We start from the raw sequence: 25700 nt of genomic DNA on the forward strand, positions 1-25700 counted from the left end.
CCACAACAGCAGTGATACGACATTTGTTTCCTCGCACTGGAAACAATGACGTGCTTCCATAAATCCAATCTAGTTTTTATGGAAAACAAACCTGCATTCATAATAAACACTACTATTAATTATTATTTTTTATGCAAGAATTAAATGGCAGTATAAAAAATTCAATGGTTAGTGCCGAAAAAAAAGCAAGGATTAGTTATGATATCAAATCAAAATTAAATATCAAGCAAGGTATTTACATAAAATTAAGGCAGTGGAGGATCTAAGAATTTTTTATATGACAATATCTACAACTAAACAAAGAAAATTTATATATTTTTAAAACAGAATCATTATTTATTTTTTGGTAAGATTAAAACCGAATCATTATCATATTAGTAAAATTATTATTTATTTATTATTATCCACGTTAATTTAAAAGTTTAAGAGAATATCTGCTTTTTTCTCATAAAAGGATGGAATAATAACATAACTCTTTTAGATTTATAACTATATTTGACATTATCATATTAAATCTATTAAGATAAATATATTTCTTTTTGAAAAATATAAATAAAATGATAATATAATTATTATGGATTTACAATTATATTATTATCCATGTCAAAATTTTAAAACATTTTACTTTTTTCTCACATAGGAAGATAGAACAATAACGTAACAGTTTAAGATTTACAACATAAAAATAATATCAGAATTGGAACGCCAAATCATAATCAACACAATTAACACAACTCTAATGGAAAATTAGAGTTATCTTGTGATTAAAATACTAAACAAACAAAACTAACTGAAACAAAACAAAAGTCTTCTTTTCAAAATCATTAACGTGACGGATTGCTGACTGATTAAGTTGAAGTTTTAGGCATTTAAAGATCTAGAAAGATGATTAAGGTTAAACATTTTTATTTATTTTAAACAACGTTTGAATGTTGACAAAAAAAGAAGAAGAAAGTGTTGGGACCATCGGGAGAGACAACGTTGAGCAGCTGCGAAAGAAGCCAACGTTGTCGATTATGTTCCTCACAGTGTTTGATTTGACTTTTGACGACATTACACTCCTGTCCACTTGTTGTCTCGAAAGTTCATGCAATGGAAAATTATTAAACAAAACAATGTACTTTTATGTATAAATCCTAGGGAAGAACCGATCAAGCTAAGATCAATGGTTGTGGTTTTAGTACCGTATACTTCTCAAATATACTCGTTGAATAACGGAAATCCGCAAGACGGGGAAGAGACGAAGTCAACCTAGCTGGCAAAGGAGCTAACCCAGCTCCTTTGGTCTTATTTATGGTCATATGTATTTAGCAAAATATGGTATACAAACCGAACCAATCAACAACAAAACCTGGTTTTAAATTGTTGTATATTTCTCAAAAGTCAAAACCCATAATAACCAATGGAACAGAAGAAGCTAATGCAGAGCATACTTACGCTTGGAGTAAAGAGTGATGCAAGCTTCCATTGGCACACCCGAAAACGCATCAGAGCATGGAAAGAAACCTAAAAACCAATAAATTAAACAATAATTAAATCTTAGTGCATGGAAAACGAATCCTATACATACCAAAGTCCGAATCTCAGTGCCTTAGAATGACCTCGATACCAAAAACTTTAAGTTACTACTTCCATATATGTAATATTTTAGTTTGGGGAGAGAGATTGGCAACGAAAAGTAATTTCTGAATTTAACAGCCAAGTTTGTTATCCCTAATCTAAAGAGAAGAATACTTAAATTGTATTAACGACAAAAATTAGCCTCCTCTGAAGATTCATCCCTGTAATAAGTCATCTTTCTGACTTTGTGGCAACTGTGTTATCAAAAGTTGAGTGTTTCTTCTAAGAAAAGACATATTTGAAAATAATAAGAACATGTACCTCAACAAAATCGGGAGGTACCTCATCTTTTTACAACAAAAAGAAACATACCAAACCATCGATGATTACCTTCTCAAAAGTTGAAACCAAACTTTTTGATTATAAAAATTGATTAGTGGTGAAAATAGTGAAACCATAAATACAAAAAAAAAAAAATCAAATTTGTACATATAAACTATAAGATCACCTGTTTATTCATTGAATTAGGTCCAAATTTTCCATACACCAGTTCACATCGTCCCCTCCATACATCCACCCTACAATAAAAAGAAAAATTAAAATTAGGTAGAAGCAAAAAAAAGTTTGAAAAAAAAGAACAAAAAAACAAGGGTTAGTTATGATCTAAAATTGAATACCATGAGCAAGGTATTTATATTGAATAGGAGGCGGTGCATGATTTAGAGTTTCTAAATTTTTCGACGATAAATACAAAAAAAAAGAAAAGAAAATTTACATATTTTCATAAGCAAATCACTATCATAATAATAAATATTTGTAAAACTGCCATTTATTCATTGTTATCCATGTTTATTTAAAATAATATTTACTTTTTTCGGTAAAAATATGGAATAATAACAACTATTTTAGATTTACTACTATATCTGATACTATCTTATAAAATATATTAAAATTTAAGGGAAAATTCCTTTATGTTTCAAAAATAAGGCGGAACAATAATATAATTTTTGATTTACAATAGATAGACATGCATGGTATCCATATGCGTCATGTCACGTTGATCCATATTTTTTTCCAAAACTCGATCTAATTGCTATTATGTGCAAAAATCACCGCCGTTCTCGTTCATGTTCACGTTAGCACTCCATACCTTAATTCACATGTAAACCTCTCTGCCTATCTCTGACTTCAGCTCTCTCATCTTCGAGTCTCCCCAAGAAAGTTTTGACACCACACCAACATTTCATTCGTCAAAATTAAATCGAGTTTGCACAAGGTTACAACCGATTAATAGGTGGTCTTCTACCTTCTATTTACGATTTTATGCTATGAATATATGTTTTTGTCAGGGTTCAAGTCAATCTCCGGATTAGAGACTTATAATCATCCGACGAACAATACGATGGCGTGATAACCGTTTCTAAATTGGTGGGTTCTCTTTCATTGATCTACATATTATTTTTTTTGTTCGTTTTTTTTTCCAAATATTTAGATTGAAACGACGACGAACACGACGATCATACCAAAAATTTCATCTATTCCGGTACGTTTGATCTTTATTTTAATTAGTTTAACAATTAATAGCCGTTTACGATTAATTTCGGATATCTAAATCTTATTAATTTGAGTAAGGTTAGAATAGTATTTTTTTATGTTTATATTAATGCTCCGATTAATAATTTTCGGATATTTGACATTATCATCTTAAATATATCAATATTATAATAAATATTTTCCTTTTCCGATTTTTTTTTTTTGGTATAATTCCTTTTCCGATAAATTATGAAACAGATCTGTTTACACAAAAGGTAAAAAAAAAAAAAAAAGGTTATGACGATAGGAAGTTAATGTATTTATAGGAGGTTAAATATGTGTTTCTAGGGTTTACGATTTAACATATAGTCGGTGTAGTTGTATATTTTGTTCGGCCCATATTGGTTAAACGGATTACACAATGTGGCCTTTTATTTAAACGAAAATCATTTAATATAATTAGATTAAAAACGGAAAAAAAACAAGAGCTCAACAAGAGCCGTGAGTCTGACACGTCAGCAAAAACACTTCTTATATGTAAATTTTGTTGCGAATATGTAAACATTATCGTATAAAAGTAAAAATGCTATAATTTAATAAAATAACTAATTAATATTCGAATTTAATAAAAGGTATTTAAGTAATCACATAAAAGCAAGGGCTCAACAAGAGCTGTGAGGCCGACACATCAGCAAAAACACTTCTCAAATATTATTATATATAGATGACTATATGTAAATGAATATAGAGTTTGGGCTCACATTTAGATATTCTCATCAATACATTATACATCTATAGGTTGAACATCTATCGAAGTCTCTCAAAACCTTGTTTCGGTGTGAAAATCGATCTTTGAAACTTATCGATGTCGATCTCCAAAGTTTTGTAGATACTTAAAGTTGAGTCAAAACTCCTATATGGTTTCTTATGCTTGCCTAATTTATGTTGGCTATAGCCGAATCACAGTCTTATTGCGCAAAGGATCCAAAGAAACAGAGAAAAGGCCAAGAACTATAATATTTACAAGCCCAAACTGTCATTAAACCATTGAAGCCCATGAGATTCCCGAATGATTGAATTGAATCAGGTCGAGAAAAGGATAAACAGAGAAGAAAGAGAGTGATACTTCATTAGGGAAAAATGAGAGATAGAAGGAAACTATAGAGATTGTTAGTCAAACAAAAGGTTACTATTAGTAAAACGATAGTGGGTACAGCTTTAATAAACTTAAATGCATTCGAAGATCATAAAATACGTAATTACCCTCCATTTTTATCCAACATTAGTAAGGTTTAGTAAAGATGGATGTAAATTTCATAGAATTCTAGTCAGTTTTCACCTTTAAATTTGAGGTTTGAGGTTTGCTCCTTTGTTTTGATAAACAAATAACCCTCTCTTTCTCATTACTGTCTTTAACTTCTCCTCAAAGGTATCTTTGATCATGCTTTTTTTTTTTTTTGTTAAAGCTTCCATGGGTGTAAGATGTATGCATTTCATGATCGGTGTTGTAAACAAGATTTCTGTATTTCTTTTCATCGAAAAATGGGTTTCTTATTTGTCTTCCCTCGCACATTAATAACTTGTTCATAAAGAAATATGATCTCACATATATAGATCATCAAACTTGTTCAAACTATTTCTCAATGAATTGAGAATTACATTTATAATCGCTGATTATAATTGAATCTTAAATCATTGTAGACTATTATAATCAAAGTTCTATTTTTTTTTGTTTTATCTATTTTATAGTTAAGATCACTGTTGATTATAGTTTTAATATATCTATATTCAACAGAAATGGAAGACTACAATGATGTTTTCGGTGGCATTGGAACCGGAGGAGGGAAAGGCAAAGGGAAAAATATACCAAACCAATGCAAACTGGATGTTGAAGCTCGACGTGAACAAGCGAAGAAAACACAACAAGCTGGTGAAAGAGCAGAATCAGTCGAAGAATTTCCAATTCCAGAAGTGACGTTTATGAATTTTTTAAAAATGCTTTTTTTTTTTTTTTGTTGTTGGTTATTGGAATGTTTAATAGTATTATTATTATTTTTATTTTTTTTGTTCACCTTAGTATTATTTTGTTTATATGTCAAAATGTTATCTATTTTGTATAGGATTATGGGGATGGTAGTCGTATCGATTTCTGTTGGACTCGTACACATAAGCATTTGCTACAAAGAATTGTAGAGCAAAAAGAAGGTATCAATTATTTATATTTCCATATTCCAAAAGCGATTCTTATAGAGTTAATAATGCTAATATGTTTTTGTACATTGCAGACGACTGTTGGGCTTGGGCTCTAGTTAGAATCTTACAATTTTACTACAACACTAGATTTTAATCCGCGGTACACCGCGGGATGATTTAATTTTAAAGTTAATATTAAAATATATTGTAAATTATATCTCCTTATAACATATTTATTTATATTATAGTTTACAATTGTTATTAAGTAACGGTATACCACGAGTCCACGAGACAATTTTTAATAAACTGAGGATTTAACCCCTATTAAAGCGGTATATAAATATTGATTCAAATTCGTTCGCCATATAAATCCTTTCCGAAATATAACCCGTTCCGTAATTTCTTAATCCGTCCCGTGATTTGTTTTTATTTTAAAATTTAATGATCATTTATTATATATAAAAGTTTACAAATCATATCATTCTCTAAGAGATTTATATTTTAATAAACTAAAGATTTAGTATGTATTAAAGCGGCATGTTAATGATATTTTAAAATTTTATAAATATTGTTATTAAGTAACATTATACCACGGGACAATTTTTGGTTTTATACAATCTTTTCTAAATGAGACTGATTTAAAATGTCTAATATTTGTGGTATTAAAAAATAAGGATTTAATCCGTAGTGAAGCGGCGGATTAATGATATTTTAATCTTTTTATTATTGTTGATTCAAAAACCCGTTACGCCAAACCCGTCCGGCCCAAAAACTCATTTATTTTATTAATGTTCTTATTTATGATATGATTCTGAATCATTATCTAAATATTTTAATCGATGTAGAACGTTGAACACACATTTTTCGTCAATTGGATAATATATGTCCGTTTTTAAAATTTCGAATCACAGTATATGCAGAAAAAAATTGACTTTTTTTTTTACTTTTTGTATTATATGATGATTCAAAACATTTAAAAACAAATCAAACAAAGATGATAGGAGAATCATAATTATAAATCTTAATCAAATCTTCTAAATATCTAAATTATTAAATATAGAATATTCGGTGTATGAGTTGAGTTAAATATAACCCGATCTAACAAATTTTTTGTGAAGGAATTTAAAAAACGGGTCGAATATCCGATTAACCCAAAAACATTTTTACCCATCCGTCACCAAATTGTTGCAAAAATATGAACATTACCGCAATTGCTGAGCAGAAGACCTTATCAATCAAATCACTTGTCAAATATGTGATACTTGGCAGGAAAGAAGCAGAGAAGAATAAGAAGTTATTAGACAGCAAAAGTTTGGCTGTCACTTCATTAAAGAGAGCTATTGACTACATTCACGAGACAGGAATTGAAAAAGATTATGGAACACAGGTTTCCATTCGCTTTATACTTTTTCTATATATATGTTACATGCATGTTTATATCTTCGTACAAACTATACATTTCTCTTACCATTTCAAAAAAAAAAAAAAAAACTATACATTTCTTTAGTTCGACTTACTATGTGTGATTTTATATATGTTTAACAGATGTACAAAATCAAGGCAAGCTTTATCACTAAACCCGACGCGACTCCGGATGGAAATCCGAGGATTACTACTCACTCAAGGTCCTATTGGTATAAGTGTTAATGTATGCGGAATATTTGGTCGTGCTGATGAGGTAACTACAGAAATGTATAGTTTGTATTTGTATAGAATAAAAATATCCATCATTACAACGGCTATTAACCGATAAAATTTATTTATGATTGCTTATGTGAAACTGTTTAAGGAGATCTATATTTTGCCTGAACCGAAAGAAAATATGAAAAGACATGCTTTGATCATTGTGGGTTTTGGTACAACAAAAGATGGCAAATTGTTTTTCATTGTCCAAAACACGTGGGGGACAAAATGGGGATTCAACGGATATGCAAGAATTATCATCAAAAAGACTTGTCCTATATTTGACGTGAGTGGTTTGGTTAACTAATTTTAAGTTTAAAATAAAACATATTTAACTATCTTGTGAAAATGGTCAAGAATTTATTATTATTTTTATGGATTTAATTATCGTTATGATTGTTGTTTTTATCGACTCTAATCTATGCCTTGCGAGACTAGTATTTCTTAAATTTTTCATAATGACTCTAATAATTTCAAGTTCCTTTGACTTGTACTTGTTACACTAGTTGAACTATTGAAGTATATGGCAAATCTTCTTAGTATTTGAACATAACCTCAATGATATATATCATTAGAAGGACTACAGAGTTATATTCATAGGTCACACATATAGGTCCCAAACTTCACTACACTTAACACTTAATATAATAAAGCTTATAACTACAACCTCATTGCATCATGCGCCTTGGTTAGCTAGGCGTCAACATACCCAATCTGCAGTTTAGAAAGAAAGATTAAAGTCATAAAACATAACTAAGCAGACAATAATCCCATGAGATGTAATCAAAACTGACACATTTACACATCACATACAGTACTTATTAAATGACTTAAAAAACAAAGAATGATATCATACCTCAGATGCAAGTTTAAACAGAGAGTTTAGGACTTGGTCTGCAAAGAATAGGGAAAGGAGGTTTCTCGTTTCCTGCATAGTTCATGACTTTGGCTTGGTACTCAACAAGAGGTCCATTAGAATACTCTCGAGCCATAAACGTTATATAAGAATTCCATCTAGCACCTCCTGCGTCAATAGCTCTCACAATCTCTACCAATTCCACAGTATTTCCCTATGGAAGAATCAACAACCCAAATTTAATGAATCCAAAATGAAAAAGTTGTGGATTCATTTGTGTGAATCACTAATTTTAACCAAATCACTAACCTTTTCATCGTTTAATTTCTTAACACACAAGTTATGTCATCAACTCCCGAGCAGTCATGTTGCGATACGCTCTTTCTTCAAGATCTTGGATTGGGTAAATTCCACTCAAAGGTTCTGGAAGAAATCCCTTCAAAATTACACAAAATTGAAAAATAAAATCGATGAAAATTTTACAAGAAAAGCTAAAAAAGAAGTGATCGTTACCTTACTCTCGATAGCCTGACGCTTGCGGATACGAAATTCTTGATAATCGTCTTCGTCGGAGAAAAACTGACGATCTTCGGGATCGGATTCATATTCACGACCATCGTAGCTGTCCAAATCCCACTCCGGTTCTGGTCCTAGCACGTATTTATACCTTCTGTCGATATCGCTGCCTTCCTCTTCGACTTTGTGCTCTTCCATGAGCGATGAGTTCACCATATCCGTCGCCGAAGCTTGTTCCGCCGTCGATTCAGGAGCCATGATCAGAGAAACCCCTAGAACAGCTCTTCCAAAACAATTTTGGAATTTCCAGAAACGGAACTTAAAAGAGTATTTTGAGCTTATTATTTTGTAATGAAATCAACAGATTTTAACTTAAGATCTTTTTCCAAATCGAGGTTTTTTATTCAAATCAAAAAGTGTCAACAAAGGAAACACTTTTTTTTTTTTATCTGTCTGAGACAACATGAACAACAACAAAAGAAAAACAAAGCACATTTGACTCACACTCTCTACTCTGCAGTCTGATTATTCTCAGGCAATATCTGCAACGCAGTTCTGTTACTGCTTTTTATTGAGAGTTCCTTCACCATCTTTCTCAGTTGCCTCACGCTCGCAACTTCCAAGATCTCTTCATCGATTGTCACCTTCTTCTTCTTCTTACCTTCCTCGCCTTTGCTCTCTCCATTCTCATTGTTGTTAACGTTCATCATCATCACCTCCATGTTGTTCTCCTTGTTCTCATTGACCAGCTTCAGAGCCGAGTTCTTTAATGGAGTTGTTGATTTGCTTGGTCTTGGGAACTGAACTGAGATTGGTTCTGCTGCAAATGGAGATACCGGAGTTGTTTTGATGACTTTAGCCTCTTCAAGAAGAGGAGGTGAATTTGGAGCAGTAGCAGTAGAGCCTTCTGATTCCGAAAGTGTCATCTCTTCATCAGCAGTCTCAGATCCCAATACGGCTTGGTTCGACTCAGCTTCAGAGATAGTGCCGTCTGAGTCAACACCAGAATGTTCTTCGTCCGGTTCTGTTTCTGAATCACCAGCATCACTGTCGGTTTGGTCCACCATTGTGTCTTCATCAAAATTGTTGATCTTCTCAGGTTCAGAGTCATTCTCCTGAATTGCCTGTTTGGGTTTTGAATCACCAGCATCACTATCAGTTTGGTCCACCTTTGTCTCAGGCTCAGAATCATTCTCCTGGATTGCATGTTCTGTTTCTTGTTGGTCTACTGGATTATCGAAAGTTAGAACGTTCTTGGACTCTGCGAAAGGAAGAAAATATGATTTAGAAATGTAAACAAGAACAATGGTTAAGGCTAGTTATTGTAATAGTAGTTGCATACCATTATCATCATTGTGTGTCTCAGTGTTTCCAGATTCCAAGACAGGAATATCAAGATCAACATAAATCTCAAGATCTTCAATCTCCTGATCATTGTCATTCTTCTTCGGGCCTGCCTCACAGATAGCATGCAATGTTTCTTCTTGTTTGTCAGCTTGGACTAAGCTATTCTCAGATTCTGTGAAAGAAAGCCACACCATTTAGACATGCAAACAAGAAAATTAATTGTAAAGATTGATGGTATATGAATGCTAGCGTTACCTTTTTCATCAGCCAAAACTTCATTCATCTTCTCCTTGTTGGTCTCAGTATTTGCATCCATAACAGCAAGATCTCCAACTACCTGGTCAGTGTCATTCTTCAAGTTCTCCCATACTTGTTCCATGGAAACACTTAAATCTCTACCTGGGATAACTTCACCCTCTGAACCTGCATATTACCACAAAATTCATTACAGATCAACCATTTTTTTTAATTTAAAGCAATGAAAGAGTGAAACGGCATTGTATCTAACCAGCTGGATTCTTCTCCTTTGCAGATACATTTTGTTCTGTATCTTCATTCTTGGCAGGTTTATTATCCAAGGTTTCTTTAGTCTTCAAACTCAGATCAGCCATACATTTCTCTAACAGCCTTGTTGATCTCCTAGTGCTGTAGACCGACTGGACCAATTCATCCTTCTTACTACAAGAAGTTGCTGCTGAAGCTTTCCTTGTGCTTCGTGCGGCAGGAGTTTTGGGCACATTGGCTTCAAACCTGACAGTGTTAGTCTTCGGTTCTTGAGCAACATTCTTGTTTACGTTTTCCAGGTCCATTTCTCCAGCAAGAGACTTGCTCGTCGCACGACAAGAACGGGACACCAACTGAGATGATGGCTGAGGATCAGCTTTTGTTGTGGTCTTTCTTCGAGTTGTTCTAGCTGCAGTATTTGGTGGCAGCTTTGCTACACTGGTTGGAGACTGCTGAGCATTGGATTCGGATTGATTCATGTATTCATCAAGACCATCAACCTTGACAGAAACAAAGCATTGCGATTATTTAGTGATGCAATTAACCCTGCACAAGAGCCACCACCAAATATGGAGTCTCTTTGCGTTAAACGTAACCACAAGCAATGACTCAAGATCAAACACATAGACAACTCAAGAGCAAAAAACACGACTCCAACTTGATTTCACAGAAAATTGATCTAAACGCAATTTCTAAACATTTATGAGGATCAATCAAATTCACCAAGCTAAGACTAATCATCAACCTCTGGTAATCGACGAATAAGGAAGTGATCACCACAACAAATCAATAACGAGCGATCCCGATCAAGTCAGAGTAAAAATTGAGGTAAACGATTCAATAAGGCAGAGATCGACAACAACAACAAATCTGAGATCTAAAATTTTCAAAATAAAAACGAGTTCTCAATCTTGCTCGATTTCACAGATCTTCGTCATTTCCGGAACTTAAACTAAACGAACAAGCACGATTTCTATGCGAATCATAGAAATGAATCCATAAACAACTACAGATCCAGGAACTTAATCTTCATTTGAAGATAAGAACAACGAAAAGGATGCGAGTGTGAGCGATAACCAAAATTGTTCAGATTCAAAAATGAAATTGAGCGAATCAGATGGAGAAAACTTACAATCTCAAGAGATTTGAGAGCATCGGCCATGGCAAGGTTGGTCATATTGGCTGGGATTTTGTTCCTCTTGCAGAGAAATTGAAGATCTCTTCTCAAAAGGCTGTGGAAATCCATTTCCGCGAAATCGAGAGAGTGAGAAATTTCTGGTTGGGAGAGAGATTGAAGTTGGCAGAGAAAACAAGATGTTTTTTTGCTATGAGTGTAAAGATGAGAGGAAATGGGGTATTTATACCTCGTTCCCAAGAGAAGCCATTGAATCCCTAAGATTGCAAGTGTGACCGTTGTTGTTGGAGCGGAGGTTTGAATTTTGAATTTTTTGGGAAATTAATATTTTAATTAGTTTCTCTTACACTCTCTCTCCACCTTGTCACTTGTATTTGCCAAAAAAAGGAAGAAATATTCCGAAAAAGGACACCAAAATGAGAAAATTACAGTATTTAAAGAGCATTTTAGGTCATTTTTAGTTCAAATCATAGGATTTTAATAGCAGTTTTATATAGTTATGGGCCGTAAATTAGTAAAAATGAAAGTATAGTTATGGGCCATATAAACAGTATAGCCCATTTAAGGTGTTGTGGGCCATACATTATGTATAAGGTGTTATTCATTAGCTTTCCCTTTGTTAGATAAGTTAATATATGATGCAGAATTTTCAAACTAGAACAAGCATTACATAACATTCATACATCCATAACAGTTTTACTTCAAATTTTATGGTAACATTTGGAAAACATCACATAATAGAAAGAGTTTGTTTGCTATGAATGGTGAGTCTTGTCCAAATCCTCGAGACTTGTTGGACGGAACCAAGCTTTCTCCTCCATCACTGAGTCCTCCTGACCGCCGCGAAAATCGTCATTTGTGTCGGTCGAGGAGGAGGAAGGTCCAAAGACACCAGTTTGAGGATGAGGAGACCAGTATTTGTCAGAGTCGGGTTTTATCAATTCATCCGGCACTTTACTCGACTGCAATTCTTCCTCTACGTTCTTATCATACCCCGATGTGTGATTATTCCTGTTCAAAAGGATAACAAATTTGTTTCTAGCGATAATATTGGTGAATCTAAGTGTTGAGGTTAAAATTTGAAATTTGTTAGGTGAGACATTGATTGACTATACTAACCGCATGAATAAAACAAGAAAAATGGTTAGAAGATAAGATAACCCCACAAGAACAACTACAAACATGGTCCCTTCAACCAAAAAGATTAGATAACTTTAATTAATTAGTGCCAGGAAATACGTTAAATATTCAAAAATGATAAATTAATTAGTAATTAGGTGAACAATACAGGTTCTTAATTACTATCACTTCATTTATCATATTTAAAAAGCAACAGAACAAAAAAAAATGAGGACCCTCTCCAAGATGTATTTTTCTCACTTAGCTTGATCCTCTCCGTGATCAGAGGAATAATCTGAATGTAGACACGTGTCATATCCTGAATGGAAGATTTGGTTTGAAACTTTTTGGTATTTATCCTCTTACGCCATATGCCATATCCGACTACAGTGTCATGACGGTCTAATAATAATTTAAATATGTATCGTTCCTTTTGGGTTTTATAAAAATCTTTGATTAAAAACAAAAAAATTTTTAATGTATTTCTTGTAAATGTCGGATATGATCATTTGCAAATGTTGGATATGATCAGTTGAGTTAAAGATCTCCAAAAATACACCACTCTATATTTTAGTCACAAAGAAATTAAAGAGGGGACACATTTGTGAAAGTTTTTGAAGCAAGCTTTTGTTTCAATGGAAGCAAGTTTTTGTTTAGATTTGGACCAATAACAATAAGTAAAAATATGAACATATCCTCTAGAACACAATAACCTAACCAAACTATGTCCATATTTAATTAATATTTCTCCCTATACTATCATCTATAACAACGTAAACTCTCAAAGGAAATTATCAAAAGCAGAAACATGGAAAGAGAAAAAGAGGGAAGGAGATACCGAGACTTGAAGAGACCATATGCGACGGCGCGTGAGAAAGAGCATGAACGAACGCCGTTGACTATGTGCTTCCCGATCACCTGAACGCTCTTCGATTTGGCTGCCATTAACTCTGTTTCTGTACCAAATATTGAGAGAGAGAGAGAGAAGAGTGAGAGAGAGTTGGTTAGTGTGTAAGAGAAGAGATGGGAGGAGACATAAGAGCACACCAATACGATTCGTGTGTTGTGTTGTGCTCCATCGTTACTTTCTTAAAAAATTCTCAATTCCCCACCAATTAAACGCCACCGTTTTGTTTTTGACGACTATGAATTTTTGTACAGCGTGGACATGGACCTGTAACGGGCTCTTCATAAGGAAGCCCATCTTGTAATACTAAAGGATGATTCATGGTGGTGCAATTAACAAAATAACAAAGCAAGAAGCTCAAGTCAACGAAATTTGTGTCATTAATCTCCCATCATTATTAATTTTAAACAATAATCAAAAGGTAACATGTTAATGTTCATAACAAGATTCATGGAATAGAACATAATTAAATCAAGAAATTTGAAAAATAGGATATAGAAATTATTTGTGATCCTTATTTGAGGAAGATGAGAAGAGTGTGGATAGTGAAGAAAAAAAAAAAGAGAAGAGTGTGGACAGAGTGGACCGTGCATAACACACGAAAATGTTACGATTACCACGAAAAGGTTATCTCTTGGAGCTTTGACACCTCCTCAAACAAAAACACAAAAAAAGCTTCTCTAGCGCTTCCTCACAAAAAAAAAAACGCATGCAACAACATTGATACAACAAAGAATCAATCAAGCTTCTTCGTTCGATCACACTAGAAAGAAAGATGGCTGGTGCGATTTCAGGAGCTACTGTCTCTTCCTTCTTCACCAAAACTGCTTCTACTTCAAACCCATCTCCTAAACTCCACTCCTCTGCTTCTCTGTTTTCACATGTCTCTCTCTTGTCTTCAAATTCTTTTAACACGAATCTGAAAATCTCAATTAAAAGTTTGTTTCCAATTGAGGGTCGAGTTCAATTTCTCGTTTTCTTCCTCAACTTAGCTTCATCTAAAAGTATGAATCTTTTTTCTCTTGTTTTGGTTTGTGTGTTAGAAAACTGGGTTTCAGGGAGTTTCATTGGAAGATTCGAAGAAGAGTGTATCAGAGATCTTCGCTGTCTCCGAGAGAAAGATCGGAGGGTTAAATGAGTTGAGAAGATTCGAAATCAAAGCGAGAGCAGCAGCTTCTAAGACGATAGAAGTTGAAGTAGACAAGCCTTTGGGTCTGACTCTAGGACAGAAGCCAGGCGGTGGAGTTGTCATCACCGTGAGTTTTTTCACTAACTCTCTGCAATGGAATGGCCTCTTTGTAAATATGTTGTTTGATAATGTTTTTGGTTTTCAGGGTGTGGACGGAGGTGGGAACGCAGCAAAAGCAGGACTTAAATCTGGAGATCAAGTGGTGTACACAAGCAGCTTCTTTGGAGATGAGCTTTGGCCTGCAGATAAGCTTGGCTTTACTAAAACCGCTATTCAGGCAAAACCTGATTCTGTCTACTTTGTTGTTAGCAGGTGAGTGTTTTTGTTTGCCTCTCTTGTTTTAGTTTTGGTGTTGATCTTGCTAGAAATGTGGCTTCTGCCTTTTAAAATAAAGGATTACATTGAAATGATCAATCTTGTAGCAGATATGTTTTGTTTCCTTTGAATCCTGGGCACAAAAAATCAGTGAAAGCTATAGGCTTTATTAAGTATTCCATGGTCTGATACTATAGTTGATAAGTCTTCTTGATGTGCCAATGTGTAGATTTAATTCTCTTCTTATGCTGTCGCGTTAGATTTTCGCAATGCTGAGCTTCACAAGCTGCATAAATCAGCACCTGTGTTTTTTTTTTTTCTGATTTTTTTTGAGGTTCTTCATTGGTTTCTGATGCAATTTATGATCTTTGATCATACACAGAGGTGCAGAAGTTGATGTCAAGAAACTAAATAAGCGTCCAGCTCCTCCACGGTTTGGAAGGAAGTTAACTGAGACTCAGAAGGCTAGTAGTAATTGTTGTTTCTAAGATTGAATTATTGAATCTTAGAACATTTTTTAGAAGCTTAACTAAATTGATTTTTCTTAACACCATTCTCTTGTGCAGGCAAGAGCTACTCACATTTGTCTTGATTGTGGATTCATATACACTTTACCAAAATCTTTTGATGAACAGGTGAGTGTGAATCCTTTAATTTCAGTGTATACAGTACGATTTTGGCTGCATAAACTTTCGTTTTGGTTTGGTTTTTATGTCTATATCTAGGTTTCAGATTTCTTATAACTAAGTTTTTAATTGTTTTCTCTCGGTATTCTTTTTCAGCCGGATACATACGTATGTCCTCAATGTATAGCACCAAAGAAGAGGTTTGCGAAGTATGACGTGAACACAGGAAAGGCCATTGGAGGAGGATTGCCTCCGATTGGTGTCATTGTTGGCTTATTGGCCGGTCTTGGAGCTGTCGGAGCTTTGCTTGTCTATGGTCTTCAATAGATTTTCTAAAAGCTTTTATAATCTCTATAAAACAAGTCCTTATTTGAGCTTTGTAATTGAAAACCAAGAATGAATGTTGATGACATCAACTTGGGAGTTAAATTATTGTAAAGCATTTTTTGATTCTCTCCTTCTTATGTAACTTTGGTTCTCTCTATAGTCAAATTAGTGCAGCAGCAAGAGAAAGCTAGCAGCCATTGGTGCCAGCTAAAAACAGAGAAAGGTACTTCTCTAAGTTAATCGGTCGTCTTTTAGTACTTTTACGTCAATAGAAGCTTTTAAAAAATGTCTCTTAATTAATTACATAAAAAGTATCAAAAAAATTTTTTTTGATAAATAATAAAAAATATCAAATTGTAATTTTGTATTTAAAAAAGGATAAAAAAAGAACTAATTTCTATTTTTTTTGGTCAATAGATAAACTTTCTAGTTTCTACCAATTCTTGTTATATTTATAAACCTTTTAATTAAAGGTCTACACACGTCAACTTACAAATTTCCTTCCACAATCTTTGAAGTCTACCATATATCAATTCAAAGAGTTTAAACGATGGCCAACGCAAAAGACGTGAAAGAGTTCAAAGAAACTTTCAAGAGATTTGATCAATACGTAAACGGAGAGATTCCATGGAGGGAATTTGACATGTCTGGCGTACGCAAACGTTCTACTCCAATGACAAAGTCTGAAATCGACAAAATATTCGTAGAGCTTGGAACTCGTGGTGAAGATAGAGTCTTCAGAGCTTCCAAGTTTTCCGGTAATCCTCTTCATCCAACATCTGTCTCAGTTAAACCTAAACCTAAAGATGTGATTAATGTGGAGGTGCAAAAAGAATCTTGTGTTAATAATCATGACAAGGACGAAAAGAAAACAGAGAATCAACTTCAAATTCCAAAGAAGCCTCTCGAAAATATAGTGACGAATGGAGGTTGGGTTGTAATAGATAACAATGATAAAGATTTTGAGTTTTGTTAGGTGTAAGATCTTTTCGTTTTGGTGTTAATTGAGTTTACTTTAGGACTTTGATGGAGCTTTTTTTTTTTTTTTTTTTTTTCTCTTTTATTATAAAAAACAACCATTACAATCATCACATATTTAATATCTTTATGATAATAACACCAACGTTCTGTTATTATTATCTTACTAAACCATCAAGAAAAAAAAAGTGATTAATGTACACGTTCGATTAAAAGTCTCTAAATCAGTGAACAAAATTAGGGTATACTACTATATAATTTGGCACCAAAGATGGAAAGATTATATAATTGATGACGCATTATAATATGAATTTTGGAAATCAATTTTGTTGGGCTGAAATTGGGCCCATTAAGAAACCTCGACGTGCGATACGCGTACACCACACAAGCGCCACGTGCTTAATCCTCCGTACATCTTCTTCTTCCTTTTTGTACTAAAAAATCAACAAAGGCAAAGAAAGATCTAAAACTTGTTCACTAAGAAAAAAAAATCACAATCAGAGAACCAAAACCGACTCAGATCTAAAACTCATCGATCTAGATCGCAATTCTCCAATGGCTCTCGAATGGGTTGTGTTAGGTTACGCAGCAGCAGCTGAAGCGATCATGGTGATTCTCTTGACGATGCCTGGACTCGACGCTCTCCGCAAAGGATTGGTTGCTGTGACTCGTAATCTCTTGAAGCCGTTTCTCTCGATAATTCCGTTTTGTCTCTTCCTTCTTATGGATATCTATTGGAAGTACGAGACTCGACCTTCTTGTGATAGTGATTCGTGTACTCCTTCTGAGCATCTTCGTCACCAGAAATCGATCATGAAGTCTCAGCGTAACGCGCTTCTGATCGCGTCGGCTCTTGTTTTCTACTGGATTTTGTACTCTGTCACGAATTTGGTTGTGAGGATTGAGCAGCTTAATCAGAGGGTTGAGAGGCTCAAGAACAAGGATTAAGTAAGAGCCAGCTGCTTCGTCCCTCGTTGTCCTCAGGTCCTTTTGTTTGACTTTCGATGAAAAGAGTCTCTTTACTTGTGTTGTTTTAGGTTTTTGGTGTTTTTTTTTTCCTGCGTTTTTCAATGTTTTTGCTCTTTGTTTCTTTTGGGGATTGAAGGATCTATAATTACTTAAATATATGCTTCTTCAATGCTTGTTTGATCTTTGATCTGTTGCAAGTTTGGATCTTGATTCACTCAGTTGATGATACTTGCAATAAAACTTCAAACTTGGAGTCTTATTTGATTGTGTTCTAATACCTGGGTTTGATAATCATGAACTGTTAATCACCCAATCATTGTTCTTTTCACAATGATTCATCAACTTAAGGACTCCAGTTTTAAATTGGAGTAATCCATACTTTTCAATTTTAAGTTCTTGATAAGGTAATGTAGGCTAATTTTAAGTTCCATGGATCTTAATGAACATCTTTCTCAATCCCTCTGTAACAGAGTCAAAGAGTGTTTGAATCTTTCTCTTCTTCTCCATAGTCTCAGTTATTGCACAGGTTAACATCCCAACTTTGTTTAGTATAAAGCAACCTCAGAGAGTTTTAACTCTTCCTTTGTGTTTGTGGACACAAAGATTCAGTCTTTATTAGATGATATGACACCAAAACCCACTTTTCTCTGCAGGATTCATTGCAGTAGTAACCAACTGAAACATTTATTCAACCAATAATGAGAACAAATAAACGTTTTCTACATAAAAAAAAAAAAAAAAAAAAACTCAGGGAAAAACGGTTCTCTTCTAAGAAAAAGTTGAGAAGAATCCATTTTCTTTCTTGGTTCTTCAAGGAAAGGATCTCACAAAAAGGCATACTTAATACTTTTTCAGACAATTCACTTTTGAAGCAAAAAAAGACCCATGAGCATTTTTGCAGGTAGCAAACACCTTGTGACCAAATGTCGCTGAAACCATATTCACATTGTTCATCACTATATCTGAGCATCCCAAGTCTGCATCGCAGTTCAATGTAATGGCTTGATCGCTTGCAGATGACCCACGGATACTAGAGTAACGCACATCACTCACTCTCACGCCTTTGCCATTACCGGACTGAGTCCGTTGTTTTGCTGCTAAATGACAGTTTTGATAGCTATTAGATGACTTGCTTCTTCCTCCGTTCGTGCCTCCATTGTGGTAAGTCTGGTCTATGATAATAGGGTTCTCTGAGGCAACCATGATGATATCCTCGAATGAGATTTTCCGAGCATATCCTGATCCATTCTACAAAACATTCACACAAAAATAGAAAACAGATTTAGTTGCGAATATGATGAATAAGACCAAGAACTAATGATGAATAGTAATAAAAGATTAATGGACAACCTGGTATGTCTTGATTCGGACACCATTCTGTGTGTTTGTAAAAGTGCAGTTCTTTACCCTCACTTCTTCAACAGTTGCAAAATCTCCAGTTACTCCAAGACTTCCTACGCTATTAGTATCAAATCCATACTCTATATGATTTAGTTTGTACTTTGGTGTATATTATATGATGATTGTTTGTGAATCTGTGAATTTAGGAATCACCTGATGCCGTGACCGGGGCCACAGAAAATGCCGGTTATGTTGATATGAGAGGAACCACTATTAATGGCGATGCAGTCATCTCCAGTGGCAATCACAGAGTCATGTATGTGGACTCCTTTACAGTTTGATATGTCAATACCATCCGTGTTGGGACTATCACCGGGGGCTGTCATCCTTATACCCGTGACCTCGATGTTCTGTGAACAACTTAGACCTACATGGTTCCGAGGACTGTTCAAATGTCGGAGATTAGATATCCTAAGACCATTACAGTTGTTGAAGTGCATTGCCTAAGAAACCATGGAAGAAACATTAATAATAATTGATAACCAATTTGACCAAAGTTCATATTAATGTGTGAGAATCTTGCAAATGGACTTACGGAGGGGCGAGTATTAACGTTGCCCCACCACAAAGAACCACGAGCGTCGATGGTGCCACCTCCGGTGACAACAAGACCGTTGATACTGTCAAAACTAATCCATGTTGGATATCTTCCCGCATACCAAGTGTAACCCGGTGCCACAAGATTACCTCTTATCTAATGTAAATAAATCACCAAATTACTTAAACATTTGGTTCGAGTTATTTTTACTAAGCTAAAATTGATTACTATTGAAATCATATTTCACATAGCGGCTGAATTTCCCAATATAATTTGAAACTAGAGAAAGAGTCAAGTATATATATATATACCGAGAAGGAGATAGAAGAAGACTTGCATGGACCGATGAATGCAAGAGGCTTAAGCATGAAGGTTTTCCCTTGAGGCACTAGAATCTTTGTATTGCGTCCTCCTTTGCATACAGCTTCCCATGCCTTAAGAAAAGCCTGAAATATATTGATAACATAAACATACATTAAAGCAAAGATCATACATACCACTTTGATACAAATAGTGATGATTCTATATATACACACCTTAGTATCATCGGTCTCTCCATCACCAATAGCTCCGAAACTAGTGACACTTATGAATCCATTGCTTCCAACTCCGTTTTTAGACTTTTGAGCTTCTTCTTCTAAGCAGAAACCTAATTTGTTTATTTGAAACAAACATAACAAGAAGAACAACAACGAAGATTTCATCTTTGGACGACCCATGCATATGCTTGATGATGAGAACAAATTTCAAGGATAATACATTACTATATTTATATATCTAAATGTATATAGGGTTGTATAAAGAAAGGTGGTTAATTGATAGATATTGCGTTTGATTTTGTGTTTTTATAGTAAGAGATTATCGCTAATCACTAATTTTGTGTGCTATAAATTGGAAACTAATCTTGGATTATAATTGAGATATTGAAATCTTTATAAATTAAGGTATATTCTAATTTATTGACATATTTAACAAATCGCAAACGATATAGTTTACCGTTTTTTTAGCGACAATAGTGATAGTTTACTTATATGCTTGATTCTTTCTAATGTTATATAGCTACATGATTGATTCGAGGAATGAATGAATTATGGCTTATCTAAAGATAGAAATAGATTCATCATTAACTCATAAGAGAGACCTTTGGTTGAATCATTTATATGATGAATCCGAGGCGCCACTAATTTTTGATTCACAAGAATCTTTAGATTGATTAAACCGAAATGTAAATGACTAAACCTCAAACTCGAAAGAATTTGTTAAACATTAGTCCTTCTAATTTCTTTAGTTAGATAAATAGTAAATATGAAATGAATAAAGATAAATAATAAGTCATGGATACAAATGATAGAATAATATTGTCATTCTCTTTTCTTTTTTTTGGTCAAGAATATTGTCATTCTATTCATTTTAGTAAATATAGTAAGAAAAGATAAAATGTGTTCCTCTTTAAAAAAATATTTGATTTTAATTTTCAGCAAAGTAAATGGAAATTTATAATAAATGGTGAAAACTCTTAAGGTAAAATTTATTCAACCAATAAGCTAGACTTATTAGTTAAAAATATCAAATGGACCAAACTTTAAATAATTTAATTTGCTCTTAATAAATTTATTTGCTTACCTTCATTTCATGTAGTAGCAAACCGATCCGGTCCGATCTTGACTGAACTAAACTGAACTAATCAAATCAGATTTGAAACCAAACCAAAACAGAGAAAGTACACGCTATTGAAAGTACCATTACGCGTGGAACTATCTAAGAATAAGGAGGAGAGAGTAGAGTGCTTTGCCGACTAAAAGCGAGTGCGGTGTTTAATGATGGGTTTGTCACCAACTTTACATTTTCTTACCAACGAAGAAGAAGCCAAAAAAAGCAAACAATAAAATTGGAGAAGAAAGATATTTAAAAAAAAAAAAAAAAAGTCAGCATCTTTGGAGTTGGAAGTGAGAGAGATGGAGAGGAGAAAGGTTGTGATGTGTGGTGTCTTATTTCTTCTTGGTTTATTATCAGCTGTTACTGCCTTCGCCGCTGAAGCTACTCGAATCAAGGTTTCTTCTTTCTTCTTCCTACTGAGACATCACTTCTAGGGTTTCTGTTTTGTAGTGAAATTTGTGATTCTTTCTCATGATTTTTTGGGTTAGTTCAGCTACAACGGTTGTTGAAACACTCTAAAGAAGTTGTTTTTATATGTGGGTTTTTGTCTTCTTTTCGTTTTCCTTTCTGCTGATTTTGAAATTCATTGGCTGAAAAATGCGTTTGAGATGAAAGCTTCAATCTTTGAGATATGAGTTGAATATAGATTGGTGGGAAACTCGTTGGTTTGGGAATTTTTACTTGTCAATGAAACAGCAATGGTCCCCATTAACGGTGATATTTTTTTTATAGAACTTGTTAAATCCAAACAATTGGAAGATCTTTGAAAAGTTTATTAGTTTTTGTTGGTGTGTTTTGGTAATTGCATATGTATTTGTATGTTCAATGTCAGATTCCAATTAATTAACATATGGTTTTGGATTAATATCATGTTAGATTCAGTCTATTGGATCAAAGTTATAGACTTTCTTAATGGGGTTTTATGTATTGGTCGATTGAGTTGAATGTTCTTTGTTAGAATCAATTAGTCATAACTCATAAGGAATTTGTAGGTATGTAAATGAACGAAGTTTCTACAATACTTAATTATATTCTCTTGAGCTAATTTGTCTATTTATAAAGTTGTTGAAACTTTCTTGTGTATTTGTGAAATGTTTCAAACTTTTTCTAAAGGTTTGTTTTTTCATTTTTATCTTAAATCGATGCAGAGATCTCAGGTCAAGGTTACTGTTTCGGATTCAATCAAAAAATGCACTTATCCAAGAAGTCCAGCTTTTGATCTCGGCTTCACTTCAGCTCTCTTTCTGTTGATGGCTCAGATAATAGTCAGCGTCTCAAGCGGTTGTTTTTGTTGTAGAAAAGGTCCTGCTCCTTCGAGGTCTAATTGGATTATCTCCTTAATCTGCTTTGTTGTTTCCTGGTAATTCTCATCATCTCTTTTCCTTTTCTTGCTTTACTTACAATTTGCTTACTACTAGTGATCTCGCGGTACTGTAGGTTCACTTTTGTAATAGCTTTCCTCGTGCTGCTTACTGGAGCTGCACTCAACGATGAACACACCGAGGAATCAATGAATGCTGGTACCTACTTTTGCTACATTGTGAAACCAGGCGTTTTCTCTACCGGCGCTGTGCTTTCGCTTATTACTATTGCCCTTGGGATTGTCTACTATTTGTGTTTGACTTCAAGTAAGCAAAATGTTGCTGCCACAACGACGGGCGCAAACCAAGGAACAGGAATAGCAATGGGGCAGCCTCAGATTCCAGAGAGAGTAGAAGATCCCGTCTTTGTTCATGAGGATACTTACATGAGAAGACAGTTCACTTAAAAACAGACAAGGCTTGCTTGTAAAAACACTTTAGGTTTAGGAGAAGATTTAGACAAAAGGATTAAAGGATTTGTGTTTGATTATCTTTGTGATTCTTGTATGTGAGATCAAGACTTAAGAGTATGAAACTTTGTATGATTTATTGACTGAAGTGGAAATCCTTGAGAACCACAAAAACGTCACTTAATTGGTGTAGTTTTTTTCTTCTTCTTAGTTCTCTGTTTCTTTCTTATTTATGCAAGTCAAAAGTGGTTGTTGGGAAGGGAAGTGTTGGTCTCTTTTACAACAAAAACCCTACCCGCCGGTCCGACCAAACGCGGTTTGGCACGTGCGTTAGGAAAGAAACTTCAGATTCCTTGATCATGGTTCCAAACGAAAATATGAAAACGATTAGGAGTGTCCAATTTAGGCATTAAGCTAAATGATTTGAACCAAATTTTCCGAACCTAATAACACATAAATTCGATAGCGATATATAATAGTAATCAAAATTATATTCCGAAACAAGTGATATTTGAGACTTGTAAAGTTTGTAGAGAAATTTGAATGACACATCCACCGTTAGAGGAACAACCACCACATGCTCTACTTAACCCTCACAACAACCAGTTTCTTCCGATCTTGAGTCTAATAAAATGCCAACACATTTTCTCTCATCTCTTCTCATTTATAAACAAGTTCGATAGCCAAATATTAAAAAGAGCATATAGTAAAATCTTTCTTCTTCGTAATTTTTCTTATTAAACAAAGTTATTGTCAAATTATAGAATGGTTGTGAAACTATATGGACAGGTAACAGCAGCTTGTCCACAAAGAGTCTTGCTCTGTTTTCTGGAGAAAGAAATTGAATTTGAGATTATTCATATCGATCTTGATACATTAGAGCAGAAAAAACCAGAACATCTTCTTCGTCAGGTAAAAAACAAATTTATTAAACTTAGAAAGTAAATCATTGCTTTATATCCAATATATTATAATTATTATTTTCTTGTAGCCATTTGGTCAAGTTCCAGCCATAGAAGACGGAGATTTCAAGCTTTTTGGTAACATCCTAACAACAACATTTTATAAAAAAAAAATTTCTATCGTTAATATAGTGTTTTGAAATTTGGCTCTTTATCTTCTAAGAATCACGAGCCATTGCGAGATACTACGCGACCAAGTACGCGGACCAAGGCACGAACCTTTTGGGCAAGTCTCTAGAGCACCGAGCCATCGTGGACCAGTGGGCTGACGTGGAGACCCATTACTTCAACGCTCTGGCCCATCCCATCGTGATTAACCTAATCATCAAGCCTAGGTTAGGCGAGAAATGTGATGTCGTTTTGGTCGAGGAGCTCAAAGTGAAGCTAGGAGTGGTCTTGGACATATACAATAATCGGCTTTCTTCGAACCGGTTTTTGGCTGGTGAAGAATTCACTATGGCTGATTTGACGCACATGCCGGCGATGGGGTACTTGATGAGTATAACCGATATAAACCAGATGGTTAAGGCTCGTGGTAGTTTTAACCGGTGGTGGGAAGAGATTTCGGATAGACCGTCTTGGAAGAAGCTTATGGTGCTGGCTGGTCATTGAATTAGCTCGAATTTATGATGATCTGAACCAAATAAGCTTTATATATTTTCTGTTTTCTGTTTGTGTTGTTTTGTACGTTTCAGTAATAAATTCAATTTACTTTTTAAAGATTTTATGTCAATGACCATAATTCTCAATTTTTTACTCTAAAACGAATAGAGTAAAAAAATAAATTTACTTTCAATGTAGAGTAATCTTATTTTTACTCTATTTTTGAGTGAGATATAAAATGGTTAGAGAGCATTAGTTTTTAAGTATGTTTTCGTACCATAACACTTTAAATAATTTTAGTTTTAGCCAATCCCTATGAAGTCACTACTCACTAGAAATCTATGTTGCATGGAAACGGAAACGGAAACGTGGAAGCGAAACGTTTCGGAAACGGAAAACGATTTTTTTCTAAAATTAGGGATTGGAAACGTGTACACATATATAATATATGTATATATATAACATTAACATAAAACTATAAAAAATGGTTTAATTAAACAATAAAGTCCAAAACATCAAATATTAAATAGGTTAACTAAAATTTTAAAAGAAAAAAGATTAAAAGGTTCAAGTTCAAATATTTAATATAGACAAACATTTTCATTCTCATTTTCATTAGTTTCATCATAGATCATATAAAGATGCCCCAAATCTAGTTTGTCGATAAAAAGATCTTAAAACTCAGAGTCTTCCAAAATTAGTTATATGTATTATAAATCTTAATCTTTTCAACTTTTATTTATTAAGTTTCCAAAGTCAATCAAATTTTTTTTGTCGCGTTTCCATTTTAGAAACGTAATTTTCCATCGTGTTTCCAAACATAGATTTTTAGGAAACGCGTTTCCATGACGTTTTTCGTGTTTCCGAAGAGTTTCCGTTTCCGAAACGTTTCGGAAACGGGAAACGGACCTCGAAGAGAGTTTCCATGCAACATAGCTAGAAATTCTTTTTGTATGTATATCACAAAACTATTTCATCAACCAAAATCTTTCTATTGCCTCATTAAGCCAAG

The 25700-nt window shown here is 34.0% G+C and overlaps 11 protein-coding genes across 13 annotated transcripts; 7 read left to right on the plus strand and 4 right to left on the minus strand.

Annotated features, from left to right (window-relative positions):
* The first annotated feature begins 4015 nt into the window (after positions 1-4015).
* Positions 4016-6794, plus strand: LOC9309880. Its single transcript, XM_021022560.1, has 4 exons — positions 4016-5064; positions 5214-5298; positions 5379-5425; positions 6479-6794. Exons 1-4 carry the CDS (start codon positions 4891-4893, stop codon positions 6791-6793), a joined length of 621 nt encoding a protein of 206 aa, XP_020878219.1. The 5' UTR covers positions 4016-4890; the 3' UTR covers position 6794.
* Positions 6795-6831: 37 nt separating this feature from the next.
* LOC9307819 (cathepsin B-like CP1) lies at positions 6832-7428 on the plus strand. Its single transcript, XM_021022559.1, is given in 3 exon segments — positions 6832-6882; positions 6884-6963; positions 7069-7428. Coding segments are annotated over 3 exon segments (339 nt in total). The 3' UTR covers positions 7277-7428.
* An 81-nt stretch (positions 7429-7509) lies between these two features.
* LOC9307820 lies at positions 7510-8611 on the minus strand. The gene is given in 5 exon segments (XM_021022556.1): positions 7510-7683; positions 7826-8039; positions 8135-8168; positions 8170-8261; positions 8339-8611. Coding segments are annotated over 4 exon segments (588 nt in total). The 5' UTR covers positions 8600-8611; the 3' UTR covers positions 7510-7683; positions 7826-7838.
* A 51-nt stretch (positions 8612-8662) lies between these two features.
* On the minus strand, positions 8663-11628 carry LOC9309881 (homeobox protein 10). Its single transcript, XM_021022549.1, has 5 exons — positions 11325-11628; positions 10197-10692; positions 9944-10111; positions 9684-9860; positions 8663-9602 (listed from the first exon to the last, which is right to left on the minus strand). The coding sequence occupies exons 1-5, from the start codon at positions 11436-11438 to the stop codon at positions 8851-8853; spliced, it is 1707 nt and encodes a 568-aa protein (XP_020878208.1). The 5' UTR covers positions 11439-11628; the 3' UTR covers positions 8663-8850.
* A 331-nt stretch (positions 11629-11959) lies between these two features.
* On the minus strand, positions 11960-13490 carry LOC9309882. Its single transcript, XM_002873769.2, has 2 exons — positions 13285-13490; positions 11960-12338 (listed from the first exon to the last, which is right to left on the minus strand). Exons 1-2 carry the CDS (start codon positions 13389-13391, stop codon positions 12083-12085), a joined length of 363 nt encoding a protein of 120 aa, XP_002873815.1. The 5' UTR covers positions 13392-13490; the 3' UTR covers positions 11960-12082.
* Positions 13491-13846: 356 nt separating this feature from the next.
* On the plus strand, positions 13847-15969 carry LOC9309883. Of its 2 annotated transcripts, none has more exons than XM_021023055.1 (6): positions 13847-14236; positions 14397-14609; positions 14688-14854; positions 15240-15321; positions 15424-15492; positions 15640-15969. In XM_021023055.1, the coding sequence occupies exons 1-6, from the start codon at positions 14129-14131 to the stop codon at positions 15808-15810; spliced, it is 810 nt and encodes a 269-aa protein (XP_020878714.1). In that variant the 5' UTR covers positions 13847-14128; the 3' UTR covers positions 15811-15969. The 2 variants fall into 2 exon arrangements, with proteins under 2 accessions (XP_020878714.1, XP_020878715.1); XM_021023056.1 differs by having other exon boundaries at positions 13933-14236; positions 15240-15325; positions 15429-15492; positions 15640-15752.
* Positions 15970-16298: 329 nt separating this feature from the next.
* LOC9307821 lies at positions 16299-16828 on the plus strand. Its single transcript, XM_002871706.2, is given in 2 exon segments — positions 16299-16709; positions 16712-16828. Coding segments are annotated over 2 exon segments (396 nt in total). The 5' UTR covers positions 16299-16360; the 3' UTR covers positions 16759-16828.
* Positions 16829-17226: 398 nt separating this feature from the next.
* Positions 17227-18016, plus strand: LOC9307822. Its single transcript, XM_021023119.1, has one exon. It carries the CDS (start codon positions 17344-17346, stop codon positions 17734-17736), a length of 393 nt encoding a protein of 130 aa, XP_020878778.1. The 5' UTR covers positions 17227-17343; the 3' UTR covers positions 17737-18016.
* A 307-nt stretch (positions 18017-18323) lies between these two features.
* On the minus strand, positions 18324-21138 carry LOC9307823 (probable polygalacturonase At3g15720). 2 transcript variants are annotated; one of them, XM_002873770.2, is made up of 6 exons: positions 20233-21138; positions 20008-20142; positions 19694-19852; positions 19312-19601; positions 19108-19216; positions 18324-19005 (listed from the first exon to the last, which is right to left on the minus strand). In XM_002873770.2, the coding sequence occupies exons 1-6, from the start codon at positions 20413-20415 to the stop codon at positions 18598-18600; spliced, it is 1284 nt and encodes a 427-aa protein (XP_002873816.2). In that variant the 5' UTR covers positions 20416-21138; the 3' UTR covers positions 18324-18597. The 2 variants fall into 2 exon arrangements, with proteins under 2 accessions (XP_002873816.2, XP_020878777.1); XM_021023118.1 differs by having other exon boundaries at positions 20008-21138.
* Positions 21139-21488: 350 nt separating this feature from the next.
* LOC9309884 lies at positions 21489-23302 on the plus strand. Its single transcript, XM_021023227.1, has 3 exons — positions 21489-21747; positions 22501-22712; positions 22790-23302. The coding sequence occupies exons 1-3, from the start codon at positions 21652-21654 to the stop codon at positions 23118-23120; spliced, it is 639 nt and encodes a 212-aa protein (XP_020878886.1). The 5' UTR covers positions 21489-21651; the 3' UTR covers positions 23121-23302.
* Positions 23303-23734: 432 nt separating this feature from the next.
* LOC9307824 (glutathione S-transferase F12) lies at positions 23735-24818 on the plus strand. Its single transcript, XM_021023226.1, has 3 exons — positions 23735-24035; positions 24115-24163; positions 24249-24818. The coding sequence occupies exons 1-3, from the start codon at positions 23889-23891 to the stop codon at positions 24695-24697; spliced, it is 645 nt and encodes a 214-aa protein (XP_020878885.1). The 5' UTR covers positions 23735-23888; the 3' UTR covers positions 24698-24818.
* Positions 24819-25700: the final 882 nt, after the last annotated feature.

The sequence above is a fragment of the Arabidopsis lyrata genome, assembly GCF_000004255.2.
Source record: "Arabidopsis lyrata subsp. lyrata unplaced genomic scaffold ARALYscaffold_6, whole genome shotgun sequence".
In the NCBI taxonomy this organism is placed as follows: Eukaryota; Viridiplantae; Streptophyta; class Magnoliopsida; order Brassicales; family Brassicaceae; genus Arabidopsis; species Arabidopsis lyrata.